General features: G+C 33.2%; 2 protein-coding genes across 2 annotated transcripts; both read left to right on the forward strand.

Annotated features, from left to right (window-relative positions):
• Positions 1 to 2,790: 2,790 nt before the first annotated feature.
• On the forward strand, positions 2,791 to 3,555 carry LOC145127408 (uncharacterized). The gene is made up of 3 exons (XM_079062611.1): positions 2,791 to 2,963; positions 3,064 to 3,127; positions 3,238 to 3,555. The coding sequence occupies exons 1-3, from the start codon at positions 2,791 to 2,793 to the stop codon at positions 3,553 to 3,555; spliced, it is 555 nt and encodes a 184-aa protein (XP_078918737.1).
• Positions 3,556 to 3,597: 42 nt separating this feature from the next.
• LOC145127409 (uncharacterized) lies at positions 3,598 to 8,446 on the forward strand. Its single transcript, XM_079062612.1, has 2 exons — positions 3,598 to 4,118; positions 8,014 to 8,446. The coding sequence occupies exons 1-2, from the start codon at positions 3,598 to 3,600 to the stop codon at positions 8,444 to 8,446; spliced, it is 954 nt and encodes a 317-aa protein (XP_078918738.1).
• Positions 8,447 to 11,351: the final 2,905 nt, after the last annotated feature.

Raw genomic sequence — 11,351 nt, forward strand, 5'->3', positions numbered from 1 at the left:
ACAGGCGAGCGTATTCAACCGAATTTTCAGAAATGAGGGGTTTCTCATTCTTAGTTTCGCTCTTCATAAACTCAGAGCAATCAACCACGTCTTCAACTGAGATTTCGCTCATCTCACTTTCCTCATCAAATTCAGACGTATTTTCTATGTTCATTTTATTTTCTGAAATTAATTTAGCGTTCGACGAATCAAATGATTGAATGGTTTCAAACATAATTTTTAACCTATCATTTTCATCTAAAAGATTTTTGAGCATACATTTATGTTCCTTCGAGTCAATGAAGGTCTCAATCTTGTTCAGTCCGATTTTGTAAGCGATGGATGTTTCTTCTGAGGACACTATTGATTCACATTCAGCAATGACCTCATCCTCCTTAAATTCAAGGAAGGGTAAGATCATCTTATGAATCTTTTTCCCTATTTCACAATTTAAGTGCAATTGAGCAATATTAGTATATAAGCGCTTAGCAATTAAACAAAAAACATTCCTTTGTTTTAGAAACTTTAAATTGTCTCGTTGCAAATAAATACTTTCATCCTAGCCCTATTTAAGTCCGCCTCCTTCAGCTCCATCCACATCCTTCTCTCCTCACTTTTTGAAGACACCCTGCCGAGTTGGTCAGTTAGGTTAGAATTCGCTAAGCGAGTTTGCATGAGACTACCACTTAAGTTAGAAAATTTAAATTTTAATTCATTTAATTCTTCTTCATAATCTGTTACTGGAACTTTAAGTGATTCAAGGATGGATTGTACCTTTTTGATCAGCCGATCACAGTCATTGATCTTCTCGCTTACGGGCTTGGCTGCAAAGCATTTGTCCTCAGTTAGGTTTGGCTCCTTACTTACACTTTCGTTTGATCCACCAGCTGTGACCATCAAACATCTTCCAGCCAAACCTGCATCCTTGGCCACATAAGCTCTTCCATGAGTGGGCTTTCTCACCTCTTCATCCTCAGAATCGGTTGACCAAACTTCAACGCCACCGAACTCATCTTCATCTACATTCTCCTGCACAATCAAGGCATTCATTGAACTGTTAGATGCCTTCTTTTTCTTGATCTCTTCCAATTTTCGCATGTAGTACGCCTCATCGTCTTCAGCATCTCTTTTCTCAGCCATCTTCCTCAGCATGCAATCTTTGGCAAAGTGGTTCTTGCCATGACAGTAATTGCAGTCAAACCCAGAGTCTCCTGCAAGCTTGCTCTCCTTCTTGTCGTCATCCTTTTGAGAAGTAATTTTCGGTTCATCTTTCACCTTCTCAGAACTGTAACTTCCCTGCCAGTTTCGGTTCTTATTGACAGGAAATTTCCTTTTGGCAAATTTCTTTGGATTGGTGACCATCATAGCGTATTCTTCGCTTGTAAGGTCACACTCAGACATATCCGACTCCTCTTCTTCTTCTGCAATACTTTTTCCTTTTGAGACAAGGGCCAACGATCCCACACCCGAAACTACCTTCGCCTCCTTGGTTACCACATTCTCATGGGACTTAAGTATTCCCACAAGTTTCGCTAGTGAGTAAGATTTAAATTGTTCATGTGCTTTCACTGTTGAAACCACAACCATCCATTCCGGTCTCAGACCATTCATGAAGGTTACCTTCTGCTCGATCAACTTTCTTTCTATTCCATGCTTGATCATCTTACTTAGGAGATGATTGAACTGATCGAAAGTTTGTATCAGTTTTTCTTCCGGTTTCTGTTCGAAAACTCCAAATTCTGAGAGCAGCAAGGTTTGAATTGAGTGTTCTAGATCTTCATCGGTTGAGTAAAGTTCTTTTAACCTATCCCAGATTTCTTTGGCCGTCGTGCATGAACCAACTAACCGAAAAGTGTCAGATTGCAAGGCGAATCTGATCATTCTCATGGCCTTCACATTACACAGCAATTTGTCCTTCTCATCCTGTGGCATCTTGTCTACGTCCGCCACCAGCTTGTTATATTCTTTTTGGGTCTTAACAGTCGTGTTCGTTCCAGAATGAACAAATGGCCCTAGCGTGATGGCTTCCCAGATTATATAACCATTATCTTCAGATCCGACCACATAATCTTCAAAGTGATGCGCCCATACTTCATAGTCTTGAGTGTAAAGAATGGGAATCCTGGTAGTGGATCCAATGTTGTTAGAGATGTTGATGGGATTTGTTTGAGAGTCTTCGTGAGACATGGTGAGCCGCTAGAATCAGACCTGTAAACTTGAGATTAGGGTTTTATTAGAAACCAGAGTTACCGTCGACAGGAAGAAGATGGCTTCTTTATATTTGATAAAAGCGGAAACCCTAAAGAATTCTTAACACAGAAGGAATGTGTATTGATCACACAGTCTCCTGCTCTGATACCAATTGTTAGAACAAAGTTCTATTAGGATCGATAGATTCTATGCAGGCAAACAATTAAGGACGTAATTATGAACACAAGAATGGCTTTAAAGATGTTGTATGATTAAAACTTTAACACCTGAGAAGAGCTCGATTAAGAACTTCGAATGTAGAGGTGCTTAGTGTTGCAAAACAATAATCAATGATAATCAAGAGCATATCTAATGCATACATGCATGCACTATTTATAGTTAAACCCTACTAGATAATCACGGATGGACAGGCCCAATCCGAATATACAAAACAAGCCCATGACGCAACACAATAATACCCAACATAAATTGTTTAGAAAAGGGATTTCGAAAGGTAAATTGGATGGTGAAGGTTATGCAGATTGGCACCATGTTACCATTAGGATTAAAGAACACGAAATTTCATTGGATCATCTTACAAATAGGAATAAGTGATTTGACATGCGTAAAAGATTGAACTTGAACGAAACAATTCATAAAGTTCAACTTGAGCAGTTCAAGAAAGAAAGAGATTACTGGAAACAAGTGCTTTTAAGAATTATTGCAGTAGTGAAGTTTCCTACTAAACATAATTTAGCATTTCGTGGATCCAATGAAAAGTTGTATAAAAAAAGGTAACTATAAATTGTATTTTTTGTTCCAGTTCCACCAAAAATCTTTTTGTTAATTATGATGACTGATTCCATTTCTTATTTGTTAATTGTATTTAACAAGTAATGGAAATTTTTTGGGTGTCATTGAAATGTTGGAAGAGTTTGAGCCGGTTATCAAAGAGCATGTGTGACGAATCACAAGTGAAGGGCTTCAAGTGTATTATCTTGGCCACCTAATCCAAAACGAACTAATATCTTTGCTAGCTGAAAAATTAAAAAAGAACTTATCAAGAAGATAAAGGAAGCAAAGTACTACTCAATCATACTTGATTGTACTTCCGATTCAAGTCATCAAGAACAAATGACTATAATAGTGAGGTATTTAAAGTTATCATATAATTCTGTTACTATCGAGGAGTCCTTTTTAGGTTTTTTGAATGTTGATGATACCTCCGGAAAAGGATTATTTGATATTACACTTGAGGAGTTAAAGTCTCTTGGTCTTCAAATTGATGATATGCGTGGTCAAGGCTATGATAATGGGGCAAACATGAAAGGAAAACACGAAGGAGTGCAAAGGAGATTTTTAGATATAAATCCTAGAGCGTTTTAAACTCCTTGTGGTTGCCATTCTCTTAATCTAACATTATGTGATATGGCTAACAAGTGTGTTAAAGGAAATAACTTTTTTGGATTCATCCAACGTATTTATACTATCTTTGCAAATTCTACTAAGAGGTGGGAAATTTTGAAAGATAATGTTAAAGCTTGGAGTCTTAAGTCATTGTGTCAAACTCGTTGGGAAAGTCGGGTTGAGAGTGTAAAGGCTATTAAACTGCAACTTGTGGATGTACGGGAATCTTTACTTCAAGTTGGAGAAAAAAATAATGATGCTGCAATTGAAAGTGAAGCAACTTCACTAGAAGAAAAAGAACTTAGTGACTTTGAATTTTTGGTATCAATTATTGTTTGGTATGAAGTACTAAACCATGTGAATCTTGTGAGTATGAAGTTACAATCAAAGGATATGCATCTTGATAATGCTATTACAAAAATAAACAAATTGATTGGGTACTACAAGGATTATAGAGAAACTGGTTTTTCAAAAGCGATTGTTGAAGCTAAGGAGATTTCTATTGAAATGGGTATTGATCCAATATTTCCACAAAAGCGTTTGTGTAACGTCGTGATTTTTACCATAGTTTTTTTTTCTTTTTATAACATTTATTTAACAGAATACATTAGCGGAAGACTTAGTTTTTTTTATTCAAAACATTCTCGAAACCACAACGTTACTTCAAAAATTCAAACATAATTCCAAACCATTTAAAATGTAAACAGTAGTACTTTAAAGTAAATAATCAAAAACGTGTCCAAGAGTGGTATCGTTAATATAAATCTACTACTCCTCTCACCAATGCCAATCTTCTAAACTGCCTGCACACATCATAAGGCACAAAACAGAAAATATACAAGTGCCAGCCCCTGCTGAGTGAGTTCATAAAGTTGCACATAAAACATACAAACCCCAAATAGGTCAATCATTCATTTTATGATGAAACATAAAAATGAGAGACAAGTAAAGATAGCAATATACTGCATAATATAGTCAACCAGTCATATATTCCAGTGCATAAATGCATAAATGTTCAACCGCAATTCTACCACATAACATATATGATCGACCAAATACCACATAAACAACTGAATAGCATGTAAACAATCACATTTCATATATAGATAACCTTTACTTGTTCAACCTTTTATTAATAACCAACCTTTTGTTATATATTCAACCTATTAATATACAACCAACCTTTGTTATATATTCAATCTTTTAATATGCAACCAACCTTTTGTTACATGTTCAACCTTTTAATATGTAACCAACCTTTTGTTACATGTTCAACCTTTTATAATATCTATCCAACCGATTGATAGAAAAGTGTCCCTTAGTGCTACCTAACCCAAGAGAAACACCTCGTTCACTACTTGTGTGCACGGCCAGCCGAATGCTCTAAGTGGCTCATGACTTCCACCCGAAACACCAACCCCGTGACTCCAATTTCGCTACTCCGACTTTGCAAAGTACAAGTACCTCGCGGTGTCGTTCAAGATCGGTACAAACGGTGTCAATTCTACCAATACACCTCCCAATTCACACGTGATGTTTGCGCTGGCCGCGAACGAGGGGCCATCATCACTCCAGCCCACGAATACTGAAGTGCCCGCAAACCATGTGTCACACGGTCATCTAGAAAGACCGGCAACTAACAACCGATGTGGCTATAGCTCTTCCTATAGGTACTCTTTCAACCTAGTAGGCACTATCAATGATCTGGATAAGGTTTTAGGCAAAGGTCATCAAACTACCCAAACCCACTACGCATAACCCCGCAATGTCATTTATACATTAAGTAAAGCATGTAATGCATACCATATAAATGTGTATTAAACATGCAATGTATTCATAACCAACGCATCAAAACATAACCATACATCATATTTCAGGCAACTTAAGCTAGCATGTCGTATACATCAACTACATCAAAGTGTAAGCAACATAGCAATTAGGTCATATCATGGCATTAGCACAAAGAGTATATTAGCATCACAAATATCAAATCATCATCAAGCACAAGTAATGACATGGTCATCCTAAAGTGAATCAAATCACCATCTATGGATTGCACGTTTCAATAATGCAACCTTAGTGAGTTAAAACTATGAACTCACCTTTAGCCTTGATGAAATCTTCCTTCTATTCCAAGTCTTGAACTTCGTTGAAGTTATAAAGGCTCCACCTAAACACCACACATAACATTCAATTAACAAATAAAGTATATGTTTCAAAAATACAACTTTATTCTAACTTTTATATTAATTTTTATATTTTCCCTGCCTGACCCCCGTTCAGTTCTTTAAGCATAAAACCTAATCGACAGCTGCATTTGGGGTGACATCTTACATTCTGGAAACTAGACTCGATTTACTAGAACTTCATGAGAGAGGAGCATCTTCCAATTCTTCCCAGATTAGAAGCTATAGCTCTCGCAAGATGGGGAAAAGTTGTTGTGCAGAATTCCAACATTCACCAAAAATCACTATATGATTCATGACTTTAGGTAAATGATTATAGTTGCTCAAGTTTACACACATGATGATTGAATGATATTATTAAGACATCGATTGTGTACTTTATGAGAATACCAAACAGATGACACAAAATGTTGAGAGTAGAATGCCTAAACATATAGACGAACATTTAGAACAAAGTTCCAGATTTTGACCCGTAACAGCCACCTGTTCAAAGCCATTTTAAGACCACCAAGGACTGAAAATTATACAATATTTTCGCATATTCCAGTATTTTATACTTTTAGCTTTTCAGAAAGTACTTTTAAAAGTCCAAACGATTTTTCTACAATTTTATATGATTTTTACAAAACAGTCTATCCGTGCAGCTAATTTCCGACCAGTCAGTGAAAAATGCGATTTTCACCTAAGTTGGAGACAACAACAGGTCCTGGAAAAATTCATGAACAAACTATACTCAAAATGAAAACTTTTAGAGTTTACGGATCACTGATATGGCTTCTGATGATTTTTCTACATTTTTTTCAAAACAGGGGCAGAATGGGAAATTTTCAGAATTTCCCAGCAATGCATTCTAAGGGTTAACTGACAACTTAACCCATTAAGCCATAACCAAAATCAACTATAAAAATTAAAATTGAGTACTTAACAGTAGAAACATGTCAAGAAGTTAAATTAACAATTTCAACCTCAAACCATGACTCAAAGTACATTGCTTATATCGGAAAAAACAAAGTATTTTGCTAAAAGAGAAAACACCACTAGGGCTTGAGTTTTCTCCACCATTAAGCCTCACATCAAGACCTTTTAGGGACTATTTTGAAGACCTTTTTGATGGTTCAAAACAAGGTCTTATACGAAGGAAATTACTCACACGAATCCAAGAGAATTGAAGATAACAAAAACATGAATTCTTACAACAAAAGAAAGCATTTGACTCCAATATTGTAACCAATTCTTGAGTACCAATTCCAAAACGTGATGAAGTGTTTTCAAAAGGAATTTTGACATCAAGAAATAGCCAAGAACACACCTCACACGGCTGCTACTTGATCCCTCATAAACACTAGAATTGAGAGTAGGATGGAGAAGATTATTATAATCAATTGAAAAGCTACTTGTTGAGTCGAATTTCACAGCTTCAATTGTACAACTTATCTCGCTAAATTCCTTCTCCTTCTCTTACTTGCGATCGCCAAAAACCCACAGCCTTGCTTCTCCGTCCTTAGCGATCGTTTCCTTTTTTTTTCTTCTACCCTATGGCCGATAGACGCACAACAAGAAGCAATAGCAAGATTTTCGTTTTTTTTTTCTTCCGTTTACGTGATGTATCCCAAACGAATGCTGAGAGTGTATGAGATGCGATCGAATCATGCTTCAAAAAAAGAAACCGACGACCCTTAACTTCATACACGTCGATCCAAGAGTATGGGGGTTTCAATTTTAATTTTTGCATTATAGTCCCTCAAGAATTCATCTATTGCCCCTTAATACTCTAACCCTAAGTACATGACATATTTAGTTTCTTTTAATAACATCCTACCCCTCAATTCTATTTAAATCATTCAAATTAATAATATTTACCCTAGAAATTTCATAACTCAATTTAATTGAATCTTTAACATTTAATTATTAATTAATCTTTTTAAATATTAAATAACATCATTTTTATTTAATTTATTTCATTATATGACCTTAAAACCAAAATAATCCTACGAAAATAAATATTTGTCTAACGGAAGATAACACCGTTGACGGAAACAAATTCGAGTCGTTACAGTTTGATTGAAAGGAAAAAAAAAAGGTTTGATGAGAGTTCAAGTAGCGAAGAAGTTTCATTTACACCTGAAGAGAATTTCAGAGTCAATTATTTCTTATACATTGTTGATCAAGCTATTTCTTCTCTTGATACAAGATTTGAACAATTCAAAGAGTATGATAAAGTATTTGGTTTTTTATTTCCACATAATTTTAGGGGAATTGAAGATAAAGATCTTAAGTTATATTGTCATCGTCTTGAAAAATCACTCAAGTTTGAAGAAAGATCGGATATTGATGCCGAGGAACTTTATACGAAGTTGAAATTATTTGAGACATTGGAAACAAATGAATTTAGCAACCCTATAGATGTTTTGAAGTTTTTGAAAGAACTTGATTATTTCCCAAATGCAAGCATTCCATATAGAATATTGTTGACTATTCCAGTAACGGTCGCATCTGCAGAAAGGAGTCTTTCCAAATTGAAATTTGTGAAATCTTACCTACGCTCCACAATGACCCAAGAAAGACTTAGCGGTTTGGCGATGATATCTATCGAGAACGAAATCTTTGAAAGTATAGACTACGAAGAGTTGATCAACCAATTTGCAATCAAAAATGCTAGGAGAGCTTCAAGGATCGTCGGTTAGCTGTTAGGATATTTTATTAGTCATTAAAATACTTTGATTTTGCTATGTTTATTGCTATAAGGTTTATCGTCATTTTAATAAAAAAATTAGTTTATGTAATTTAATTCGTTAAAATGTTACATGTTAAGGCCTAAGGGCCTTTTTTCTTCGTTTCGTCATGGGCATTTGATTCCTCAGAACCGGCCATGCTGACATTAATTACCAAAATGTTACTTTTATATATTTGAGATGATTATGATTTTTTTTTAATTTTTATATCATAAGAATCTGGTTAATTTTGGCATGATTTTAAAATATCATTGAAATTATTATACTTTTGTATATCTTACCAACCTACTTTTTTTCTCTTTATATAGTAACAATAAAATTTATAAATTTACACAATAAATATACATATTTCGAATTTTGTAATATTATTATACCTTACAAAATAGAACTCCCTCCAAAATAATTTTCGTCAGTAATTTCATCCATAATTTTACAAAATTTAAATTTGTATTTTCTTTATATAACATTTTTTAATGATCCTGATTTTTTTCCTCCAAAAGTATATCAAGTATTTAAGTCTTAGATAATGATGCCCCATTATAATTATTACTTTCCAAAAATATATATGTTTAATGAGGAATTTGATTTAATGAAGGAAGTAAATGTTAATTAAAATGAGATATATATTCCATAATTATTACACGGGTTTATTAAAAAAAATTAATATCAAGGTGTAAACATTAAGCATTTTTAAAGTGAAATTTCAGAATACATACAAACGATGATGTTGTACAATGAAATATAAAATTGAATAGACTGAAAAATAACTATCAAGACAGTCAATTTTGAAAATAACACAGTTATGAAAAATTATAAAGTAAGATAAAAATTATAAGATATTAGGATATTTGTAAAAAGTACAATTAGTAAAAGCGTTACGGTTATTAGAAAAAAATAAGACCGTTAAAATTAGTAAAAAATACAATATATAAACTAAATTATCACAATAGTAATGAAATGTCATTATTTGATATTTCATATAATGGAAAGATATATACCAAATTACATTGATGATATACTAAAATTATTCAAAGTTGCGCCAAAACTAATGTAAAGTTCTTGCGAACACCAAATAAATAAGAACAAACATAAAAACTAGTACTTATATTCATAATCAATTTAAAATAAGCAAATCATGATTTAGAAAAGAATCTTCATTGATGATATACTAAAATTAAATTCATATAACATTTAACATTATATAAATTATACTATATGACTTTATTTGAATAAATGAAATAGTTGTCAATATTTAATGTAGTGGAAAAAACGGTATATTGATTCTCAATATATGTTTAAATTAGGTAACCTTATTATGGAAGAAACGTCTAATTAAAATGTTTATAATTATATAACAATATCATAACTATATGAGACGAGGAAGGTCGTTCAACTAATAAAAGAAAAAATATTGTCTACAAAGAGGTTCTTTAATGATTATAGATATTTATCATTTTCAATGTATTTTCTATACATTTCAATAATACCAATAACCATATATTTTTTTCTATAATCATTATGCAATATCTGTAGACAATTATATGTTTTTTTATGTGTTCCCCGCGTTTAACGCGGGCTATAATCTAGTTTATTAATTAAAACTATTAATTAATTTATTAAACCGTCTAAGGATTATCCAATTAAATTAATTTAACCTAATCCCTATCCCCTAGATCTCGAAAATATAGGAGGGATCTTACAAAATCTTCCAATTATCTTAATAAACAAGAACAAGATAATTACCAAAAATAAAAATCCAACCAAATCTCTAACTTCCATAATATGGCAAATCTTGGGGAGGCCGGAGGGCAAGGATTTCAATCCTTGCCTTATATTTGAAAATCCTTAGGGTTAGGAAACCCTAGATTTCGAAAATTAGGAGACCAAAGGAAAGGGTAAAAACCCTTAGGCAAATTTTCGAAATTAGGGTTAGGAAACCCTAAATGCGAAAACCCTAATTCCAATGTGTTTAATTTCCATAAACCCTAATTCTCAAGTTCAACCAATTACATCATATTTAATAGAAAACAATCCTAGGCTTTGATATCACTGATGGGTTTTGAGAATAACAAAGAATTATATGTGTGCATACAACCCTAATATGTTTTGGATCTATGTTTTTCCTAATTGAACATACAAGTATTGAACATCAAAATATAAACTCTAAAATGCATATACTATTTTTTCAAAATTCATGAAATAAGATAGTAAACATACCTTTAAGATTGTTATTGTAAACAATCTTGAATCCTTACTTGAAAAACCTTTGGTAGCAAGCGTCACAAGTGTAACGCCTCTAATGGTTCAGAAACAAACCCTACCAACCAAGGAAAACTATAGAGAGAAAGGGAATGGAGAAGAAATTCGGACCTTAGCCTCTTAGAGGAGTCATAAACAAAATTCAACCCTAAAGAGGGTTTATATAGGTGTTAGGAAGGTATTGGATAAATCAGGTATCTTTAAGATAACTCTAATCCATTAACTTCCTCTCTAAGGCATCCAAGGAACACTAGAGCCCAAGGAAACCCTAGAGAGCATCTAGAATTCGTCCACCCTACATGGGAGGTTTTATAATTTCCCAATGCTTAACTATTGAACAATGTCACCTTTAGTCCCTGCACTTTCAATTAATTCCTTTAACCCCAAAATTAATTCCAAATAAATTTCTGATGAAATATTAATTAAACAATATGATTTCTAATTAATATATTATTTCCATAATACATTAATAAATCATTTATTTTGATTTCCAATTAATTTATTAACCAAGTAATAAATTAATAAATCATTATTCTCTCTTTAAAAGATATCATATTCAATTGTCAGGTTTGAAGGCAACCCAAAAGTACTATGCTAC

This window comes from Lactuca virosa, chromosome 7 (assembly GCF_052849685.1).
Source record: "Lactuca virosa cultivar CGN04683 chromosome 7, Lactuca_virosa_CGN04683_v6, whole genome shotgun sequence".
Lineage (NCBI taxonomy): Eukaryota > Viridiplantae > Streptophyta > Magnoliopsida > Asterales > Asteraceae > Lactuca > Lactuca virosa.